Source organism: Carcharhinus amblyrhynchos, chromosome X, assembly GCF_965287045.1.
Source record: "Carcharhinus amblyrhynchos chromosome X, sCarAmb.v2.hapA, whole genome shotgun sequence".
Lineage (NCBI taxonomy): Eukaryota > Metazoa > Chordata > Chondrichthyes > Carcharhiniformes > Carcharhinidae > Carcharhinus > Carcharhinus amblyrhynchos.
The window spans coordinates 5,766,161-5,790,398 of NC_137359.1; the positions used below are offsets into that span (position 1 = coordinate 5,766,161).

At 45.0% G+C, this 24,238-nt stretch overlaps 1 protein-coding gene across 3 annotated transcripts in view; it reads right to left on the reverse strand.

Moving 5' to 3' along the window:
* Positions 1 to 24,238, reverse strand: part of nemp1 (nuclear envelope integral membrane protein 1) — a 58,031-nt gene that overhangs the window by 29,324 nt on the left and 4,469 nt on the right. For all 3 annotated transcript variants that reach the window (XM_080218093.1, XM_080218092.1, XM_080218094.1), the window contains exons 2-4: positions 22,535 to 22,656; positions 3,913 to 4,135; positions 2,943 to 3,015 (exon numbers count right to left, since the gene is read on the reverse strand). In XM_080218093.1, coding sequence (XP_080074219.1) covers positions 2,943 to 3,015; positions 3,913 to 4,135; positions 22,535 to 22,656 — 418 coding nt within the window. The remainder of the gene's footprint in view (positions 1 to 2,942; positions 3,016 to 3,912; positions 4,136 to 22,534; positions 22,657 to 24,238) is intronic.

Here is a 24,238-nt window from a genome sequence, read left to right on the forward strand (position 1 = left end):
CGGAGTACTTATTTTGAAGGGGGACATCCACCGGTGTGCTCTCCATCACCCGAGGTTTCCCCTTCCTCATAGTTACCCAAGTGCCCTCATCCCGTTGCCCTGGTGTGACTACTTGCTGATAGCTCCTATCTATAACCTCCTCACTCTCCCGAATGAGCCGAAGGTCCTCGAGCTGCATTTGCAGCTCCTTAACCTGGTTTCGTAGGGCCTGCAGCTCCACACACCGAGCACAGGTGTGGATGTCTGGCAGACCAGGAGCCTCCAAGACCTCCCACATGTTGCACTGGCAACAACATACAGGTCTCACACCCATACTTGCCCCTTATAGCAACCCAGAGGAAAAAGTTAAAAAAAAACTTATAACTTACCTTATCTCTTTGGCCCTGTGAGCCAAAGCCCTGACAGCACACACAAAAACAAAAGCAGTCTTACCTGCTCTCAGTCAGAGCCCCTCTCTCTCTCTTTTTTAGGTTAGAGGAGGGGGGAGGGCTGGGATACTCTACCTATGTAGAGTATCGGGAATCCCCTCCGGTCTAATTTATAGTAGGTGAAAAAAAAACTTGACCCGAGTGCCCTCGCAACTACTTCCGGGGTCAAACTTAAATCAAGCAAAAAAAAAACCCCCACTAAACTCGCTAAAAACAAAGTTAGTTTTTAAAAGAAAGAAAAAGTTGCTGTACTCACCCACAAGCTCTCCACTCGCAAATCGCAGCCTCTCTTCAGTGCTCCCACGGAACATTGGAATAGTTTAGGTTAGAGGGTCATTAGATTGGTTCCACTGGTCGGCACAACATCGAGGGCTGAAGGGCCTGTACTGCGCTGTAATGTTCTATTGCTGTTTTGGCCAGTGCACTGTTTTAAATGCATTGCATACCACAGTCTATTTTGTTGCCCCACTGCTGTTACTGGCCAGCAGGTTGTTTCAAATGCACTGCATATTCAGTGTATTTTACTGCTCCATTGCTGTTACTGGCCAGCACACTGTTTTAAATGCGCTGCATAACATGGTGCATTTTGTTGCCACACTGTTGTTACTGGCCAGCAGGCTGTTTAAAATGCACTATTTTAAATGCGCTGCGTATCACAGTGTATTTTGCTGCTATACTGCTGTTACTGGCAGCGCGTTATTTAAAATGTGCTGCATATCACAATGTACTTTGCTGCTTCACTGCTGTTAGAAATGCATTCTCTGTCAGTGTCTTTTGCTGCTCCACTGTTTTTGCTGGTGCCCAATACAGTTTTTAAATGTGCTGCATATCACAATCACACAGTCTAAAAGGCAGACATCCTCCTAATACTTCTCTCAAGTTGCAAAACCAGGTTGATGTATTGGCGACACTTGGGAAAGCTCAACACGTTCCACCTGCACTGCCTCTGGGAGATGTTATGTATCACCTGGATGAATATAAGCATCCTCCAGGCGGTAGGTGTCCTGAGCATAAAGGCAACCATTCTCGTGTGGCAACTGTAATAGACAGCCCGCCAAAATACCAAACATTTATAAGTACTCTCTCTACTCACAGCTCACGGATCACAGAGCAGCCAGTGGAAATGTTTAAGATACCCTAAAAGCCGACTCAGAGATTGGCTTTGACCTCAACAGCTGGGAAGAGTGTGCGCTAGATGACGCACAATGGAGGGTCCTGCTTCACCAAAGTGTAGCTGGTTTCGCAGCAAGACAAATGACAAAGACTGAAGACACGTGAGCAAAAAGGTGGCTCAAGAACCCTTCATTGACCACCGACTGACCCCAACTGACTGACTAATGACTGACTGCTGACATGGAATATGGATCTTTCCCCTTTCTTAATACTACTGTCCTCTTAGCATTTTACTTACCCTTTTCCACTGCCTTTAACTTGCACTGACTTCGCTCCTACCTTACAGTCTCTCGCTATTCCAGGATTTTGAGGCAAGCATCCTCCTCGTTTCAAGGGACTATCATTAGTTGGCTATATCCCCGATTTATCTTGCTGCACTGCTGCTGTTACCCAGCCCTTTGCGTTGCTTTGAGATACGATGTCCATTCTGGAGTCCTTTGCTGTTCTGCCTGTGCCAGTTGGTTCTTACATTCCTTTTCGATGCTCTGCCTGTTTTGGTTTGCTTTGCTGCTGCCTGGCTCTTGCATTGCTTTTTAATGTGCTGACTATTTTGATGTGTTTAAGCTGCAGTGCAGCTGGTATCTGGTTCTTGCACTGCTTTTAAAATGTTCCACACCAAGCCAATTATTCACAAATTGTGCTTCATTCTGTGGCCTTTACAGTTAAGAACACGGATGGGAATTATATCAGAAAGACAGGAGGGGCCGGAGATTGACAGCACAAGGGCATCAAAAGGCAGAGGCAAAGGAGTTATTGAGTTAGCTGAACGTAGCGGCTGTGTCAAGGTAGGTGGAGGACCAGAGAAACTAGGAATTTGAGGAGTTTTAGAAAGAGAGACAGGGAAACGCATTTCTCAAGGACAGAGGAAGGTTTTGCAGCAGGTACGACAACATGGCTGTTAAGGGCAATGAAGAACTGGTCGAGATAACTTTGGTAAAGATAGAAATCTCAGGGATGGCAACTTTTGAGCAGGTGGCCACGCATGGGAATTTATGTGGGGGGAAAAAAGACAAATTGTTCATGTATAACTGTATGCAACCTTTCAGAACGGCAACAACTTTCCTTCCCTCACCTTCCTCAAAAAAAAAGGAGAGGGGCACAGGGTTTGAATCTGCAAAGAAGTTTCTATCACACAAGGTGAAGCATTTAAGCCTTGTTTTTAAAGGAACTTCTTAGAGATCAATACTTACGAAATAATTGGGTGACTACTTTTTTTAAGCAGCACCACGGGACCCTACCCAAAACACTAACTCTCAAAAGATGCTAGTTGACTATGCTTCTAACATTTTCCACTTTATTTAGCAATGCAATATTATTTCGCTTCTTCCTTTATCATCTTACCTGCTTAAGGTTTCTGCATAGAAAAATAGTAGCAGGCCAAAAGTGAAGATAAGGATTAGTTGCGGATCAAAACCTGCAAAGGACGGGATGGGATGAGAAGGATGTACGATTCTAACCAACAGCACACTGAAAAAAGTTCAACAAAAAGTTAGAGGCTTAATGAAATTCACCCAGAGAAGAATTTTTAAAATCCAAGCTTCCTTCTGAAGTGCTCAAATGTCTCAGTTAGTTAGTAAGCACAGTCCTGCCACAATATTGAGGATGCAGAGGTTTATACTGAACTAGTCAACAGCTTTTTTAAAAAATTAAAACATTTATATGAGGCCATCAAGCTCAGATACAATAGCTTCCATAGTCAAATAGTCAGTGGACATGAAGATGATCCACTTGGGCAAGAGCATGGAGGGGACCTGTGGGATTCTACTTCAGTACAAAATCAGCAAACAGGAATGCAAAATCACCACAGACTGACTGAATCCCAGAAAGACATTTCCTCAGGAACAAAAGGGAGCACTTTATATCAAAAAGTTACGTACATGTGCTGGGTTTAGCAATTTACCAGTAGCATTCTGTATCTTTGCATGACTTGACTCGTTAAAAAATAATCTGGAACTGTTTAGCCTGCATCAGGAGGGCTCCAACTGAAATCCTTACCTGTCATACAGAAGATCAGTGCTATGGCGGGTATATCACATATCCAGTAAACACTTCACCGGCAACAAGGGCAATGCTTTGACCTGGGCTATGCAAACCCTGAAACTCAAGTTCAATGTGTGGGAAATGTCTGCATAAGAAACTATTGGCAGGACATTTAGATGAGAAAATAGAATTGAAAAAATGCCAAATAGTGACAATCAGCATTACTGAGAGAAGGTGGCAACATACATACTACACATCAAGAATGTGAACTTTTGTCATTGCAAAACATAACACACAAATTACGAGATAGCAAATTTGATTAAAAACTCACGCCTTGTCAACAGAACATCATACGAAGCCTTTGCTGTGCTTGGTTCCACTTGAAAGCAGGTTTTGTTGCTAAATAGGTCAATGTTAATGTAAGTTTCATTCACTTTCTCCTTTAACATGGATGCTGCCGACTCCACAATCCAATTCCACACTCCTGGAGCTTCCAGCTCCTTTTCATCATCCACTTGCTTTACTTTAAACTTCTCAGAGCTGTTCACTCGGATCTGAGGAGATAATTAAAGGAACAGCCACAACAGTAAGCATTTCCAAAATAACTACAGTTTACTGGTATTCATGTTTACCAATAAGGACAGCAGTTTCTACAAGTTAGTATTGAGCTAGACTTTACACAAAACATGCTTGAAGACATGGGTTGTATGCAGTCCGTTTTTCAGAGTATCTAATTGTTTGAATCATTTCACTCACTGCTCTTTGGAAATTTCCACTTTACTATTTAATTTTTGAACCCCTATCAAAATAGGAAAGTTATCACTGAAAATAGCACAAATTTAAAACCGCTTGAACGCTAAATGGGTGCTTGAGAAAGAAGTTATCTTTCAGGAACCATACATTAGAAACTCACGTGATGTACATCAGCAATAAAAGTGCACCAGCAAGTTCTCCTTCTGGTACAACCACAATCCTCCCAACCTCTCAGTGCTTCCCTCAGCCTATTCTTAGCATATACTCCACCTCACACCAATTCCTCTACTCCATCCTGGTATTACCAAGGCTGCTTATCACTTCCTCCCTACTGATGCAGAATAATTAATTTGTTCCAATCCAACTGCACATCAACCTACGGTGTCAGAATCCAAAAGCTGATCCACATTCATCATTTCAACAGATCAAAATAATTGGTTGGTATTCTTTGCAATAACAGACGGTGGAAATTCAGCCTGCCAAAGGCCCAGGATTAAAAGGAGTACCCACTTAAATCTCTGCAGTGCAGAAGGAGGAAACTCAGCCCATCAAGTCTGCTCCGACCACAATCCCTCCCAGGCCCCGTATATGTTCCCTGCTAATCCCCTGACACGAGGGTCAATTTAGCATGGCCAATCAACCTAACCCGCACATCATTGGATTGAGGGAGGAAACCGGAGCACCTGGAGGAAACCCGCACAGACGTGGGGAGAATGTACAAACTTCACACACAGTGACCCGAGACCGGAATCGAACCAGAGTCCCTGGCGCTGTGAGGCAGCAACACTAACCACCATGTTGCCCAGCTTCAACTGCTCTGTGGAATCACATAACAGCATCAGTCACATGCGTTCCACAAACAATCCCTAACCTTCAATGACAGCCCCTGTTCCTAAGAGTCTAAAGAACATAAGAAATAGGAGCAGGAGTAGGCCATCTAGCCCTTCGAGCCTGCCCCGCCATTCAATAAGATCATGGCTGATCTGTCGTGGCTCAGTTCCACATTCCCGCCCTCTCCCCATAACCCTTAATCCCCTCTCTTATCAAAAACCCATCAACCCGCGTCTTAAAAATATTTAGCGAGGCAGCCTCCACCACTTCAACGGGCAGAGAATTCCAGAGATTCACCACCCTTTGAGTGAAGAAGTTCCTCCTCAACTCCGTTCTAAACCGCCCCCCCTTTATCTTGAGGCTGTGCCCCCTAGTCCTACTGTCCTTTCTGAGCAGGAAGAGTCTCTCCACCTCTATCCTATCCATCCCATTCATCATCTTATACGTCTCAATGAGATCTCCCCTCATTCTTCTAAACTCTAACGAGTACAAGCCTAGTTTATTCAGCCTCTCCTCATAGCTCAACCCCCTCAACTCCGGCATCAGCCTAGTAAACCTCCTCTGCACTACCTCCAAGGCCAAAATATCCTTGCGTAAGTGTGGCGACCAAAACTGCACACAGTGCGGCCTCACCAATGCCCTATACAGCTGCAGCAAGACCTCCCTACTTTTATATTCAATCCCCCTCGCTATGAAGGCCAGCATCCCATTAGCCTTCCTGACCACCTGCTGGGTTTTTGCGACTCATGCACTAAACCTGCGCCAACTACTCCCGATTCCCCAGACTCGCATCTTGCTCAGCGTCAATCATCTATTCCACTCATCTTCCTTAAACTCTCCTCTCACTCCAGCCTCCACAAGAGACATAATTCTTCCACATCCAAACCCATACCAGACTAATCTCAGCACTGGATCTCACAAAGATTCAGCTTTTGGTTTTATGGCTGTATATAGAAGCCCGGGTGAGAATGGAGGCAATTAGGTCACTCCCCTGTCAATTATTGCTGTAAGAAACTGGGATTAATTTTTGTGCAAAGCATTTGTATCATTGTTAATTATTGTTACTCTACATGGTGCAGGAGAAATGAATCTTCTGGACTCAGGATTCTGTTTGCTATAGTTTTGGTCATGGGATCTGAGACTTACAAGGCTGAAACCAGAGGGAAAATGCTGGAAAATCTCAGCAGGTTTGGTAACATCTGTAAGGAGAGAAAAGAGCTGACGTTGTGAGTCCAGATGACCCTTTGTCAGAGCTTTAACAAAGGGTCATCTGGACTTGAAATGTCAGCTCTTTTCTCTCCTTACAGATGCTGCCAGAGCTGCTGAGATTTTCCAGCATTTTTTCTTTTGGTGCCAATATCAAAGCTGACTTAGGCTCTCAGAGTTGAAAAGGGTATTAGAACAGTAACACAAGCAAAGTTCCCATCATAATTTGACAAGGGAAACTTCTGGACTATATTTTTCTCTGCAGGATTTTAGACAGACAGCTGATATATTAAGACATTTGTACTTGGAAAGTGAGCTCCTTCCTCTCTGGCCAAACAAGATAAAAAGAACAAACTTTTATACAATGAAGGACAAGCCATGTGGGAGAATAGCGATCATTTGAAATGTAAACCAGGATACAATCCTTTCTTCCGGGTAACAACTGAAGTAGTGGTTCCTTGAAGGGCAATGATCATTTGATTGGTAAACTCCAGCCACTGCACAAACATAAGGAATGATTTTGTTGCTGGTAACATCAGCTCAGGAGACTGGTTGCAACAAGAACACATGGCAGGAAGGGGGGCAGTTAGAAAGGTATAATGGGCAGGTGTGACAGGAAGTCTACACATATGCAAAATATTTAAAATATAACATAAATAAAAGATGATACGATTAGATCAATGGATTGTAATGAGGGAGTAAGCACAAAGAATTTCCCTTTTGCTCCACTTGTGGTTATGACATGTGGAGCTTCATCCACCAGCTAAGAATCCAATCCATATAAACCCATGAGCAAAATGACAGGAAATTCACCATCAGTAAAAAGCAATGAGCAATAATTCATACACTCCCATACACACCATCTACCACTGGAGGTCACTGCAACACCAACATAACCAAACAGTCCTGTTCTGCAGAACCACAGAATCATTATGAGCAGGTTTGGCCTGTCATGTCTGAACTAGCTCTCCAAACGAGCATCATGACTTAGTGCCTTTCCCTTCTACCCCTGCAAATGTGAATGCCTTGATTGAACCTGCCTCCACCACCCTTCCAGGCAGTGCATTCCAGATCCAACCACTCGCTGGGTGAAAGTCGTTTCTCACATCACATTTACTTCTTTAGCAAATCACTTTAAATCTGTGCCCTTTTGCTCTTGATCAGAACAAACAGTTTCTCCCTATCTACTCTGTGCAGCCCCCCTCATGATTTATCAAATCTTCTCTTAGCCGCCTTCTCTCCAAGGACAACTATCCCAACCTCTCCAATCTATCCTCATAGCTGAAGTTTTTCATCCCTGGAACCATTTTTGTAAACCTCTTCTGCCCTCACTCCAATGTGTTCATTCCTTTTGTGTGTTGCCAGAGCTGTGCACTACGTTCCAGCTGAAGTCAAACGAGTGTCTTGTACAAGTTCAGCATAACCTCCCTTGCTCTTGTACTCTATGCCCTTATTAATAAAGAATACAATGTGTTTTATTAACTGCTTTCTCCACCTGCTCTGCCAACTTCAATGAGCTACACATATATACACCCAGGTTCCTCTGCTCCCAATTCCCCTTAAGAATTCTACCCCTTATTTTACATTGTCTCTCTACATTCTTCTGATGCATCACCTCACGCTTCTCTACATTGAGCTTCACCTGCCATCTATCTGCCCACTCCGCCAACTTGTCACGTCCTTTTGAGGTTCTACATAATCCTCTTCACAATTACAGTACAAGTTTTGTATCATTCATAAATTTTGAAATTGTCCCTGGCACACCACGATCTAATCACTAATATATATCAGAAAAAGCGAGGGTCCCAATACCGACCCCTGGGAAACACCACTACAAATCTTCCTCCAGCCTGAAAAGTTTCCATTCATCATTACTCTCCACTTCCAATTATTCAGCCAATTTTGTATCCATTTTCCAACTGTCCCTTTCATTCCACGAGCTATAAGTTTTCTCTCAGGTGTGTTGTGTGGCACTGTATCGAATGCCTATGCACGCACATCAACAGCATTACCCTTATAGGCCCTTTTTGTTACCTCCTCAAATCTCCAGCAACTTAAACATGATTTCCCCTTTAGAAATCCACGCTGGCTCTTCCTATTCAACCCACATTTTTCCAGGAGGTTACTACTTCTTTCCGAATTATCATTTATAGAATCTTGCCCACCACTGATGTTAAATTGACTGGCCTGACAACCTTTGTTGAAAAGGGCAAAACGTTTCCCATTCTTCTGTCCTCTGGCATCCCCGAGTCTAGAGAAGACTGGAAGATTATGGCCAATTTCCACTCTCACTTCCTCCAATATCCTTGGATGCATCTCATTGGTCCCGCTGCCTTGTCAACTTTCAGTTCCAATCGTTTATTCATCACTTCCTCCTTATTGATTTTGAATCCTTCTTGGGACAGCATTTCCTAGTCTGTCACCATCTCCAGGATAGCATATACCTCCTTGGTAAAGTCAGATGCAAAGTATTCATTTAACATCTCAGCCATGCCCCCAGCCTCCATGTGTAAGTTCCCTTTTAGGTCCCTATTTGGCCCTACTCTGCCTTTTACCAACTATTTACTATTTATATGTCCAGTGAAGACTTTGGAATTCCCCTTTATGTTGGCTGCCAGTCTTTTCTCTCAATCCCTTTTCACTTCCCTAATGTGACTTTTCCCTCTAAATATTCTGTATTACTCTTGGTTCTGAAAAGTATTTTCTACCTGACACCTTGCATAAGCACACTTTTTCTTCCTTATCTTAATTTCAATCTATCCAGGGAGCTCTGGGATTTGTCCTATCTTCCCCTTCTAAGCGAATATACGTACAGATCATTTCTGTTTTGAAGGCAGCCCATTATTCAGTTACAGATTTTCCCGCCAACCTTTTGCTTGAGTCTATCTCAGATCTTACCCCATCGAAGCCCACTCTCTCCCAGTTAATTAGTTTTGCTCTGGATTGCCTATTATCCTTTTCTATCATCATCCTCAACCTTAAGATACAATGATCAGTGTTTGATCACTTTGGTAACAGCTTGGAGTCTCCTCTGGTTAAAGAGCTTCCCATCCACTCTGTACTTGAGGCTGACTCCAGCAACACTGTCCTGGAAGGCATCATTCAGCATGGCAGTAAACATCATGCTGAACAGTGTGGGTGTGAGCACACAACCCTGTTTGACGCCATTGATGACTGGGAATGCCTCAGGAGGATTCTCCGCCATCTAAGTACTCTGGCCATCATGGAACTGGTGTACCATTTGAATGAATTTGAGGGGAACAGCCAAACTTTGACATGATCCTCCACAGGACTTGTCGGCTGACAGTGTCGAAGGCTTTCGCGAGGTCAACAAAGGTTGTGTAGAGCTCGCGATTCTGCTCCTGACACTTCTCCTGAAGTTGGTGCGCAGCAAAAATCATGTCAATAGTCCCGCGACCTTTGCGGAAGCCACACTGATTCTGGAAGCAGGCCCAGCTCCAGATGAATGACCAGATGATTTAGCAGGACTCTTATGATAGATTTTCCTGTGATGGAGAGCAGCGAGATTCCTTGGTGGTTGTCGCATACTTGCCGATTGCCCTTCCTCTTGTAGAGGTGTACGATGGAAGCATCTTTAAGTTCCTGAGGAATGGATCCTTGCTTCCAAAAGGACTGGAACAACTCGGTGAGCTTCTCGATAAGTGCAGGACCAGCAGCTTTGTAGATCTCTGCGGGTATGGCATCTGCCCCTGGATAGCTGGCTGACAGCTTTTGTGACTTCGGCTACTACCGGTGGGTCATCCATGGCGCTGTTGATATCGACCTGGGGAATCCTGTCTATTGCCTCATTGTTTAGGTTCACTAGGCTGATACTGGAGTTGAGGGGTTGAGCTATGAAGTGAGGCTGAATAGACTGGGCTTGTACTCGTTAGAATTTAGAAGGATGAGGCGGGGGGGGGGGGGGGGTGGAATCTTATTGAGACATATAAGATGATGAAAGGGATGGATAGGGTAGAGGTGAAGAGGTTCTTCCCGCTTAGAAAGGACAGCAGGACTAGAGGGCACAGCCTCAAGATTGGGGGGGAAAGGGTGGTGAATCTCTGGAATTCTCTGCCCATTGAAGGTGGAGGCTACCTCGCTAAATATATTTAAGACGCGGGTAGATAGGTTTTTGGTAGGCAAGGGAATTAAGGGTTATGGGGAGAAAGCGGGAAAGTGGAACTGATCCACTTCAGATCAGCCATGATCTTACTGAATGGCGGGGCAGGCTCGAAGGGCTAGATGGCCTACTCCTGCTCCTATTTCTTATGTTATGTTATGACGGCCGATTGAGGATGACTTCAAAGTGTTCAGCCCATCTCTGCAGGATCTGAGCCTTCTCTGTAATGAGAGTTGTACCATCTGTACTCGGGGGGGGGGGGACTCCTGAGAGATTGAGGTCTGTAGAAAAAAAAAAGTGTTGAGGGCTTCATAGAACCGTTTCAAGTTGTTTCTGTTAGCGCATCCCTGTATTTCATCTGCCTTGGCTCTCAGCCAGGCATCTTGCATTTTATGCAGTTTATTCTGGACGGTCCTGTGAGCACTGGTAAAAGCATTTTTCTTGGCAGCAGATGATGGGTCATTCTGACAGGCCTGATGAAAACAGTGCTTTTCAACAAGTAGAGCCTGTATCTCCTCATCATTCTCACTGAACTAGTCATGCTGCTTGCGGGTAGGGGGCCCAAGCATTTTCAGCGCAAATGAATGGACAGCATCCCTGAAGTGTTCCCAGTCGTCCTCAGCGCTGCCTGCGAGGTGCAGGTCAGCAAGCTTGATTTTTAAGTCTTCAGCCAGTGCTGAAGCTATGCTGGGATTCTTAGCTTGGCCACATTGATTCTTTTCATATCCTTGCTTCCTTGTGGTCGCCTCTTGGGTCTGATACAGAGCCTCATTTTGGAGACAATGAGCCTGTGATCTGTCCAATCAGCACCACACATGGCCTTGGTTACTCTGACATCCTGCCTGTCTTTTCTCCTGACAATGACACAGTCGATAAGATGCCGATGCTTACAGCAGGGGTGCATCCAGGAGGTCTTGTTACAGGTAGGCAGACGGAAGGTTGTGTTGGTGATGAGAAGGTCGTGTGCTGCACAGGTCTTCATTAAGAGTAGGCTGTTACACCTGCCCACTCCATGCCTCCCAATGACTCCCTGCCAGATTGCAGAGTCACACTCTATTCTTGCACTGAAATCGCCAAGCAAGATCATCTTGTTGGTACTGCTCACTGCTGATAGTAGGGTGTCTAGTTCTTCATAGAACTTGTCTTTCATCTCATCCAGGTTGTTCATTGTGGGGGCATAGGCGCTGATCAGGGTGTCTTGACCTCTGTTCTGTAGCGGAAGCTGTAATGTCACAAGCCAGTCGTTCACACCCTTGCATAGACTAGCAAGTTTCCAAACAAGATGATTCCGGACAGCAAATCCAACTCCAGCAACAAGACGCTCATTGCTGCCACGACCATTCCAGAATCCACCTCCAGTTTCAGTTAAGTGACCTACTTTGGCAAGACAAGTTTCACTCAGGGCTGCAATGTCAATGTTGTATCTTGCAAGCTCTCTAAGGGTGGCAACTAAGGCTGTTCTTTTTTCTGGTCTGTCTGCTGTAGGGTTGTCCAAAAGCGTGCGCACGTTCCAAGTACCAATGGTGAGCGGTGTCACCATGTGTTTTATTTTGTTTGTTTGACCGCAAGATAGGATCCCCGCCAGCTGCAGTAAACTGGTCAGGGTGTAGTGAAGCAGGCAATGTTTAGGGCACCTTTTCTAGCCCCTTCCTCATTCTACAGAGGTGAGCAGTGCATTCCTGAGAGGACTGCTCAGTCGCCCAAGTAGACGTCGAGTTTCACTGCTGCTTTGGTCAGCAGAAAACGACCATTAGACCTGAGCCGCCTGCGTGCAGGTCCGTGACTACAGCTCCCAGTGTAACCGCACCTGCTGCTTCATCGCTCACCCATCGCCATAGGACTTCAACGGATTGAACAGGATGATGATGATGATGGTGTTGAGACTAGCGCTTGATTTGGATTAAAGTGACGGAGAGTTGCGCAGCATCAGCCTCACTCTCTCTTCCCAATTCCCATCTGGACCCAGTGGCAAGACAAGAGTCACGACAGCTGGAGATGGGACTAGGTGCAGTGGATGACCAGGATGTCTTCTGTATCTTGTTGCATGGGGTGTCAGGGAGGGGTAGTACCTTTGGTGGGGGAACATGTTGCATCCTTTCCAGGGCGGTTTGTCCACCCTTTGTCCCCACCTGGCACTCAGCTCTCACCTGTGGTTCCCTGTAGCTGTTTGCATGTGACAGCGGCCACACCCTGGGCAACAGCTTCAACAAGCCAGCTAAACCAGGTGAGGGTAGCCGACAGGTCTCAACCCACAGTGAGATAGAGAGATGTCTATCCCAGCACGTGAAGACAGAGTCTGGAAGATTGAGCGGACGAGACCAATGGAAGGTCCAACGGTCAAGAAGGTGGTCTCTGCAAGCATCGTGGAACGTGAAGAGCAGGACAAGATACAGAAGTAGTCCTGGTCATCCACTGCGCCTAGTCATAGCTAGGGTGTAGAGAAAGATCAGCTTAATATTTGATTTGATTTATCATCAAATGTATTAGTAAACAGTGAAAAGCATTGTTTTTTGCATGCTACACAGACAAAGCATACCATTCACAGAGTACAGAAGAGAGAAGGAAAGGAGAGAGTGCAGAATGTAGTGTTACAGTCACAGCTAGGATACAGAGAAAGATCAACTTAATAATGGTGTGGACTTTAAAAAAAATATTAATTTTTGCTGAGGGCTGTAAGGGCACAAATCGCAGAGTTGCTAGCAACAATTTACCAAAGCTCCTCAGAGGGGTGGTACCAGAGAATTGCAGGATTGTTCAAAAAGAGGATAAACCTGACAAACATAAGGCAGACAGTTTAACATTGGTGTGGGAAGCTTTTAGAAGCGTAGTTCAGGAGAAAATTAACAGCCACTTGAACAAGTACGGACTCATCTGGCATGGATGTTAAACTTTAACTTTAAAAAGTAGCAGCATGGATACAAAGTTGGCTCAGTGGCACTGTCCTGCTTCCACATGTTGCGTACAATCTACCTCATCATCGACTCTACCTCACCCATTTAGTTTTTGGAGGGAAGGTTCTCTGTAAACACTCCCTGATCCCCAAAAGGGAATTGAGCCAAACTCCAGAACACTTCAGAACAGTTGAAAGATTTGAGATTAAATATATTTGTATTTTTTAGTGATTTAATCTGTATAAATATTCTTGCCATAAATAATCAAATAATCTTTTGTGGATGGACACAAAGAACGAATTAAAATTCTCTCTATGCCCCTGCAAGACAGGATTAAGGAAGTGAATGGGTGGCTCAGGGATTGGTGTGGGAGGAATGGGTTTGAATTTATGGGGCATTGGCACCAGTATTGGGGTAGGTGGGACCTGTTCAGGTGGGATGGGGTTGGTCTGAACCGTGCTGGGATCAGAGTGCTGGCTAATCGTGTAAACAGGACTGTAGACAGGGCTTTAAACTAATTGGGGTGTGTGTGTGTGTGTGTGTGTGTGTGTGTGTGTGTGTGTGTGTGTGTGTGTGTGTGTGTGTGTGAGAGAGAGAGAGAGAGAGGGTAGGTGACATTGCGGGGTCTAAAGTTAAGGAGACGGTACAGGTAAGGATAGAAGCCGAGGATGTCCCAATAGAGGGAGTAAGGGGCGTGAGTATGGTTGGTGGTGTTCCAGCAAATAAGGTCCAGGTGAAGGCTGGGATGAAGGTGCTTTATCTGAATGCGCGAAGCATTAGGAATAAAGTGGATGAGTTGGTGGCGCAGATCGACACAAATGGATATGATCTGGTGGCCATTACAGAGGCGTGGCTGCAAGGTGACAGGGACTGGGAGCTGAATGTCCAGGGGTATCAAGTGTTTAGGAAGGATAGGCGGGAGGGAAAAGTGGGGGGGGGCATAGCTCTGCTGATTAAGGATAGCATCAGGGTGGTAGCGAGGGATGATATTGGAGCCAAGGAGCAGGAGGTGGAATCGTTGTGGGTAGAGATTAGGAACAGCAAAGGGAGGAAGACGCTGGTGGGTGTCGTCTATAGGCCCCCAATAATGACCTGGAGGTGGGGCGGGCTGTTAACGCACAAATAAGTGCGGCGTGCAGGAATGGGACGGCCGTGGTTATGGGGGATTTCAATCTGCATATTGATTGATCAACCCATGTTGGACGCGGTGGGCTCGAGGAGGAGTTCTTGGAATGCTGCCGGGATAGTTTCCTCGAACAGTGTGTGTTGGAGCCGACAAGGGAGCGAGCTATCTTGGATCTGGTGCTGTGTAATGAGGCGGGTAGAATTAGGGAGCTTGCGGTGAAGGATCCTCTTGGGGAGAGTGATCATTGTATGGTGGAGTTTCTGGTGCAGATGGAGGACGACAAAGTGGGTTCCCAGACACGCGTCCTTTGTTTGAACAGAGGGGAGTACGGTAGGATGAGAGAAGAATTGGCGAATGTGGACTGGGGGAGCGCGTTGGAAGGTAGGTCTGCTGAGGAGCAGTGGAGGATCTTTAAGGAGATCTTTCTTGGTGCTCAGTGGAAATTTATTCCGATGGTCAAAAAGGACTGTAGGAGGAGAGGTAATAAGCCATGGATAACGAAGGAGGTGAAGGAAAGTGTTAAATTAAAAGCAGAGGTGTTTAGAGTAGCGGGCGAGAAGAGGATTGGGAGAGGTTTAAATGTCAACAAAGATTGACAAAGAAGTTGATAAAGGAGGGTAGGAGAAACTATGAAGCTGGGCTAGCGCTTAATATAAAAAAGGATAGCAAGAGTTTTTATAGATATATAAAAAGGAAGAGGCTGGCTAGGGTGAACGTTGGTCCCTTAGAGGATGAGAAGGGGGACTTAGTGGTAGGGGATGGGGACATGGCGGAGGTCTTGAATAACTTTTTTGTTTCGGTCTTCACGGAGGAGGACGTGAATAATTTGCCGGATGTTAGAGATGGAAAGGTGGTAGGACTGGAGGGTTTCGATGACATTATTGTTACTAGAGAGGTGGTGCTTGACAGACTGGAGGGGCTGATTGTGGACAAGTCCCCAGGACCGGATGGAATGCATCCGAGGGTCCTGAAAGAAATGGCGGAGGTGATAGTGGATGCCTTGGTGGTTATTTTCCAGACGTCGCTGGATTCCGGGGAAGTGCCGGAAGATTGCAAAACGGCTAATGTTACGCCGTTGTTTAAGAAGGGTGGCAGGCAAAAGGCAGGGAATTATAGGCCTGTTAGTTTAACGTCTGTTGTAGGTAAAATGTTAGAATCCGTCATCAAGGAGGAAATAGCGAGGCATCTTGAGGGGAACTGCTTGATAGAGCAGACGCAGCACGGTTTCCTTAAAGGGAAGTCGTGTCTGACAAATTTACTGGAGTTCTATGAGGATGTGTCTAGGGCGGTGGATAGAGGAGAGCCGGTGGATGTGGTCTTTCTGGATTTTCAGAAGGCGTTTGACAAGGTACCTCACAAGAGGTTATTACAGAAGGTCAGGGGGCATGGAGTTGGGGATAGGGTGTTAGCATGGATAGAGGACTGGTTGTCAAATAGGAGGCAGAGAGTGGGGGTCAATGGGTGCTATTCGGATTGGCGGATGGTGACTAGTGGAGTGCCCCAGGGGTCGGTGCTGGGGCCTCAGCTATTTACCATTTATATAGATGATCTGGAGGAGGGAACCGAGTGCAGGGTGTCGAAATTTGCTGATGACACCAAAGTTGGTGGAAAGGCAAATTGTGCGGAGGGTGGGGAGAGTCTACAGAAGGATCTAGATAGGCTGGGCGAATGGGCCAGGAAATGGCAAATAGAATTTAATGTTGGCAAGTGCGAGGTGGTCCACTTTGGTAGGAATAATGGTAGGAAGGATTATTACTTACGTGGAGAAAAACTGCAGCAGGCGACAGCGCAGAGGGACCTCGGGGTCCTTGTGCATGAGTCGCAAAAACCCAGCTTGCAGGTGCAGCAGGTGGTCAGGAAGGCGAATGGGATGCTGGCCTTCATCGCGAGGGGGATTGAATATAAAAGTAGGGAGGTCTTGCTGCAGCTGTATAGGGCACTGGTGAGGCCGCAGCTGGAGTACTGTGTGCAGTTTTGGGCGCCGTACTTACGCAAGGATATTTTAGCCTTGGAGGGAGTGCAGAGGAGGTTTACTAGGCTGATGCCGGAGTTGAGGGGGTTGAGCTATGAGGAGAGGCTGAATAGATTAGGCTTGTACTCATTAGAGTTTAGAAGAATGAGGGGAGATCTCATTGAGACGTATAAGATGATGAATGGGATGGATAGGATAGAGGTGGAGAGACTCTTCCCGCTCAGAAAGGATAGTAGGACTAGGGGGCATAGCCTCAAGATAAAGGGGGGGCGGTTTAGAACAGAGTTGAGGAGGAACTTCTTCACTCAAAGGGTGGTGAATCTCTGGAATTCTCTGCCCGTTGAAGTGGTGGAGGCTGCCTCGCTAAATATTTTTAAGACGCGGGTTGATGGGTTTTTGATAAGCGAGGGGATTAAGGGTTATGGGGAGAGGGCGGGAATGTGGAACTGAGCCACGACAGATCAGCCATGATCTTATTGAATGGCGGGGCAGGCTCGAAGGGCTAGTTGGCCTACTCCTGCTCCTATTTCTTATGTTCTTAAGTAGATAACCTTACATTTATCCACATTATACTGCATTTGCAATGCATATGCCCACTCACCACGTGTCTAAATCACGCTGAAACATCTCTGCATCTTCCTCACAGCTCACCCTCCCATCCAATTTTGCATTATCAGTAAATTTGGAAATAAAACATTTAGTTCGGAGTTGAGGGGGTTGAACTATGAGGAGAGGCTGAATAAACTAGGCTTGTACACGTTAGAGTTTAGAAGAATGAGGGGAGATCTCATTGAGACATATAAGATGATGAATGGGATGGATAGGATAGAGGTGGAGAGACTCTTCCTGCTCAGAAAGGACAGTAGGACTAGGGGGCACAGCCTCAAGATAAAGGGGGGGCGGTTTAGAACGGAGTTGAGGAGGAACTTCTTCACTCAAAGGGTGGTGAATCTCTGGAATTCTCTGCCCGTTGAAGTGGTGGAGGCTGCCTCGCTAAATATATTTAAGACGCGGGTTGATAGGTTTTTGATAGGCAAGGGGATTAAGGGTATGGGGAGAGGGTGGGAAAGTGGAACTGAGCCACGACAGATCAGCCATGATCTTATTGAATGGCGGGGCAGGCTCGAAGGGCTAGATGGCCTACTCCTGCTCCTATTTCTTATGTTCTTAAGACATTCTTTGTGTAAACATAAATGATTTTGCAATATTTATCCATGTTCACATTCTGCTGCTCCAGGAGGGCTTTCCCAACGTTTCCAACAATCCAATATTCCGTGAAAACGGAATTAAGGAGATTCCTGAGAACTGCACAAAGATTCGTAAAATTAATAAACTGGGCTTCCAAGGTTTTCTTTGGTTGAGTACTCAAATTTCCAATTAAACATGGGAAGATTGAAGCTATTGTTTTCTGTCCCCACTCAAAACTCTTGGCTACAAACACCATCTTGCTCCCTGGCCACAGCCTGTCCACAACTTTGGTTGACATTTGATCCCAAGGTGAGCTTCTGATCTTATCTTTGTGCCATCACCAGGATTATCCATTTCCACCTCTGTAACAGCACCCAACCTTGCTCCTGTCTCAGTTCATTTTTGAACAAAACCCTTGTCTATGCCTTCATTACCCCTAGTTTCAGTTATCCCAATGTACTCCTGGCTGGTATCCTACATTTTGACCTCCATTATCTCGAGGTCATCCAAAACTTTGCTGCTCACTTCTTAACTTACAGCAAGTCTCATTCCCTGATCACCCCCTAATCTCAGTCTACAATGGGTTCCTGGTCAAGCAAAATCTTGGATTTAAAATTTGCATCCCTGTTTTAAATCCCTCCCTATGTAGCTGAACTCCTCCAGCCCCACAACCCGCAAAAGATATTCGTGCTCACCTAATTCTGGTCTCCAGTATTGCCGATTTTAAAATGCACCACGAATATCTTCAGCTCTCTAAGCCCCAAGCTCTGGAATTCCCTCCCTACCCAACTCCATCCACTTTGCTTTCTTCTGAGACTCTCCCTAAAAGTGAACTCTTTGATTAAGCTTTTGGTCATCTGATCTAATATCTTTTATGTGGTTCAATGCCCTCCTTTTTTAAAAGCACAGGAAACAGGAGGAGGCCATTCGCCCTCTTGAGCCTGCTCTTCCCCATTCAATAACAGTGAGCTGTAAGAGCACAAGAGGGGAGCAAGAGAAACTGGAGAAAGATGCGAGTTCAGAGCTCAAAGGGGAGCTTTGGTCCACTTTCCTGTCTCTCCTTCTCTCTTCTTCTCCTCCTCCTCCTCACCCCAACACACACACACACACACACACACACTTGTTGACCAAAACTCAGCCTTTAATATATTCAGTGACCCAACCTCCACTGCTGTCTGGAGAAGAAAATGCCACAGGCAAATTACTCAAGAAGAAATTCCTCCTCACCTCCATCGGCAATGGGATACCCCTTATTTTGAAACTGCACATCCCGCTAGTTCCAATTCCCCCATTGAGAAACCATCCTCTCAGTATCAACTATATCAAGCCCCCTCAGAATCTTCAACACATCATCCTACTCTCCTGTCCACATCTGTCCGTGGTCTTTTGCAACGTTCTAGCGAACCCCAACACAAACTGGAGAGACAGCACCTCATCTTCCGACTGGGCACTTTACAGCCTTCTGAACTGAACGTTGAGTTCAACAACTTCAGAGGATGAACTCTCTCCTCCACTTTCACCCCATTTCCATTTCATTCATCCATTTTATTATCCTTTTTCACTTATATTTTTGCACCACCGTTCCAGCTCTCCTCCCTCCCCCTGCTCTCCCACTTTTCAGTGCAACTGCCACATTCCTCAGGCAGTCTTTTAACAGTCTGTTCTGCCATTCTCGCATTCTGAACACTCGATGGACACTCTTAGCACTTTCTCAGCCTTCTATATTCTCATTTACATTCCCTTTGTCCAATTTCACACCATTACCCCCCCCCCACCCCAGTAGCATAAATCTCTGCTGATTCTTTGTTCTTAGCTCTGACGAAGGGTCACCTAGACTCAAAATGTTGGCTCTATTCCCTCGCCACAGATACTGTCGGACCTGCTGAGATTTTGCAGCATCCACAGTATTTTGCTTTTATCCGCTCAGAATCTTATATGTTTCAATAAGATCGCCTCTCTTCCTAAACTCCATCGAGTATAGACCCAACCTGTTCTGCCTTTCTTCCTACAACAATCCCTTCATCCCAGGAATCAGCCTAGTGAGCTTTCTCTGACCTGCCTCCAATGCAAGTATGTCCTTCCTTAAATAAAGAGACCAAAACCATACACATACTCCATGTAAGATCTCACCAACACTCTGTAAGACTTCCCTAATTTTATATAAAAATAACTTCCAATAAAGACCAAGATTCCTTTGCCTTTCCAATTAATTGCTGTAACTGCATGCAAACTTGTGATTCACCGTGTTCCCTCTGCACCAAACCATTCTGCAGTATCCAGTATATTCTGCTTTTCTATTCTTCCCAAAGTGGACAGCCTCACATTTTCCCACATTGTACTCCATCTGCCAAATTTTGCTTATTCACTAAATCTATCGCTAACCCTTTGCAGATTGACTTTGTGTTCCCCTCACAATTTGCTTTCCTATCTATCGTAAGCAAATTTGGCCACAATTTAGTCCTTTCATCCAACAAATTAATATAGAATGCAAATAGTTGAGATCACACCACTGATCTCTGTGGTGCCCCAGTTACAGTAGAACATAGAACATTACAGCTCAGTACAAGCCCTTCGGCCCTCAATGGTTCTGCTGGTCGGCGCAACAATCTAATGACCCTCTAACCTAAACTACTCCAAAATTATCCATATGCCTATCCAATGACCATTTGAATGCCCTTAAAGTTGGCGAGTCCACTACTGCTGCAGGCAGGGCATTTCACGCCCTTACTACCCTCTGAGTAAAGAGCCTACCTCTGACATCCGACCTATATTTATCACCCCTCTATTTAAAACTTTGTCCCCTCGTGTTAGCCATCACCATCCGAGGTCACCCTATGTAATCCTCTGATCATCTTGTATGCCTCAATTAAGTCACCTCTTAACTTTCTTCTCTCTAACGAAAACAACCTCAAGTCCCTTAGCCTTTCCTCAGAAGACCTTCCGACCATGCCAGGCAACACCCTGGTAAATCTCCTCTGTACCCTTTCCAATGCTTCCACATCTTTCTTATAATGCGGTGACCAGAACCGTACGCAATACTCCAAGTGCGGCCGCACCAGAGTTTTGTACAGTTGCAACATGATCTCCCGGCTCCGAAACTTAATCCCTCTATCAATGAAAGCTAACATACTGTACGCCTTCTTAACAATCCTATCAACCCGGGTGCCAACTTTCAGGGATCTATGCACATGTACACTGAGATCTCTCTGCTCATCCACACTATCAAGAGTCTTTCCATTAGCCCATGGCAGTAAGCCAACCTGAAAATTATCCATTTATCCCGACTGTTTCCTGTTAGCTAGCCAATAATCTATCCACGCCAAGATATTACGCTTAACACCATGAGCTCTTATTTTGCACAGTAACCTTTTCTGTGACACCATATCACATTGGGTGGCACAATGGTTAGCACTGCTGCCTCACAGCGCCAGGGGCCCAGGTTCAATTCTGGCCCCGGGTCACTGTTTATGTGGAGTCTGCACATTCTCCCTGTGTCTGTGTGGGTTTCCTCCAGGTGCTCCGGCTTCCTCCCACAGTCCAAAGATGTGAGCTTTAGGTTGATTAGCCATGCTAAATTGACCCTAGTGTCGGGAGATTAGCAGGGTAAATGCGTGGGTTTACGGGGATGGGACCTAGGTGGGATTGTAGTTGGTACAGACTTGAAGGGCCAAATGGCTTCCTTCTGTACTGTCTGGATTCTATATTGAAAGCCTTTCAGAAATCCAAGTACACTCTTATCCACCCTGCTTACCACATCCTCAAAGAACTCCAACAAATTGCTTAAACATGATTCACAAAACCATGTTGACTCTGCCTGATTGTAGTATGATTTTTCTAAATATTCTGCTGCTACTTCCTTAACAGCAGATTTTGGCAAATTCCCAATGACAGATATTGGGCTAACTGGCCTATAGTTTCCTGTATCCCTCCTTTCTTGATTTGAAGCACTACATTTGGGGTTTTCCAAACTGCTGGGACCTTTCCAGAATCACGACAATTTTGGAAAGTTACATCCAACGCATCCACTAATATATAATTTATAACTTCATTGCATTACAACTTTGGTTGTTGAGAAATTCAGGAAATCACAAAACCAATTTTAGAATTTCCATGAGTGTCCCTAAAATTAAGGGCACATTGCATTCCTAACTGCATGGCAACGGGTGTGTTTGAACAAATGGCCTCGTACCTCTAAACAGTGATGGCAGTTGGCAGCAGTGCATGAAAATGGCAGCAAACAAAGGTTCACATAATTATGACAAGTGCTTGTCAGCTACTAGAAACAACCATTACATCCTCGGTGCAGCTTCCGATGCTGAGCAGGGCTCTTTCCATTACTTTATATGAAGAGAGCATGAACTGCACTAGCAGAGACCCAATACTTACAGGCAACATAGTGCTGCAAATTGCTTCGGTTGGTCCAGCAAACACAATTAGACTTAATACAGAAAAACACAGAATTAAATACAGAAGTACAAGAAATAGAAGAAACAGAAAGAGCTGACAAAAATAAAATCAAGAGAATCTGGAGAGTGAGAATGCAGAGAAAATCCAAAGCAATGGAGAAAACAATTACAGTGAGTGAAATGCTACAATCTTTCTTCTGTGTTCTCCAGCTCACCACCTCTTGCGCCAGGCTTGGTCTTCTCAAAACAACACAAGAGATCTGGAGCACATGAACAACTAAGGAGAAGCTTGCAATCTAATGCTTCAGAGTAGCCTACTGGACTGCAGAACAGCACACAAAGTCTCTCCCCCACACCTTCCAGATTCTTCTTCAAAAGCAAAGGTGACAGGTACAGTATATTGCCCCACCTCCCATCAAACAGGTTCACAGGTCACAATGCAGTTTGGACTGGCTCTTACCTGAATCCGGGTCCAAATTTCTCTCCATCCAGGTAACAGAGCATTCTTAAAGCAAAAGCTGTGCTGTACACCAGAACTATAGATTTTGTCTTCTGTAATGTAGACAATATTCTTATTTTCTCCTGTTAATAAATGTTCCAACAACAGAAACAAAAATTAGCAAAACATGCACTGACTGAATATCTTGTTAGGTGTTTCTGTTAAACATCTGTGTTGTTCTGGGTGTTCAGAAGCCTACACCAGTGTATTGGAGCACCTGTGGTGATTTCTAAACCAAATCTTACTGAAACACTCCTGAAGGGGGAGACAAGTTAAGTGAGTACAGATGGCAATTTTAGCCCAGTCATAGCTAGAGGTAGAAAGGCAATTCTACTTCAAAGTGTGCCTCCTAGTATCTCAATACACAAAGTAGCCACCATCACCACTTTCAATATAGATAGTAGCAAGATTCCCAACCTGAGAACCAACGTCAGCACAGACAGATAGACAGCAAACCTAAAGAAGTGATTCAAAAGAGACATGACTTTTTGCTTTGAACTGCAGTATCTTGTTAACATATTCAGTAAAAACTTCTCATCCTAGGTCCAAGATCCCCTTTGAATCCCAGCAAGATAGCTGGGAAAAGTTATCAGGAAGAAAATAAAAGCTAACAAAATGTACAGAGGCTTCTCTTCCAAATTTGATGCAGCAGTTTGCAAACAAAGAATTATCTACTCGTTGGCTGGAACATGAGCAGGTGACCCAAATCCTGGCCCCACTAATGCTCTTCTAAACCAAAGTTGTGGAACTGTATCAGTGGCCTGGAACGACCACAATTCCCAATCTTCCTATTTTCTCCTGTTATTGGGGGGGGGGGGGGGGGAATAGATTTGTCATTTCATATCAAAACATTGCAAACACATTAAAAGAAAACATGCTTAAAATGGGAGTAATAGACCCAAATTGTCCCCTTCTGTCTTTATTTTGAGGTTGACTTCTAAAAAAAACTCTCTCACATAGAACAACATCAACAAGAAAAAGAGAATACCAAACAACAGAAAAGATGAGGCTGAGGGTAGGGGACAAATAAATGAGAATTTTTATGCTCTTGAAGGCAATGAAAATGGTTTAAAGGAGAATTAAAAGACGGCAAAAGTGACAGGCTTGCTCAACAAGGGATGTATGGATATTCCAAGCAAGTACAGGTCAGTCAATTTAACTTCAGCAGGGGGCAAGGTTTTAGAAATAATAATTGGGCAGAAAAAAAAAAATCAACAGACACAGGGAGAGGTTTGAGTTAATCTATTTTAATTTTTTGGTGCAGTAACAGAAGATTTATGAAAGGATGCAATGGATGTTGCGTGTAGGGATTTTAAGAAAGTATTTGGCAAGTACCACAAAATCTGGAATTAAAAGCTAGTCTGATGATCATGAAACCATTGTTGATTGCTGTAAAGACCCACCTGGTTCACTAATGCCCTTTAGGAAAAGAAATCTGCTGTTTTTACCTGGTCTGGCTGACACATGACTCCATACCCACAGCAATGTGGTTGACTCATAAAACGTCCTCTGAAATGGCCTAGCAAGCCACTCATTTGTATAAAACCACTATGAAACTGGAGAGACCACCCAGCACAATCTAGGCTTGGAAACAACAATGGCAAACCCGTTAACCTGGAAAGTCCTCCTTACTGACATCTGGGGATTTTTACCAAAATTGGGAAA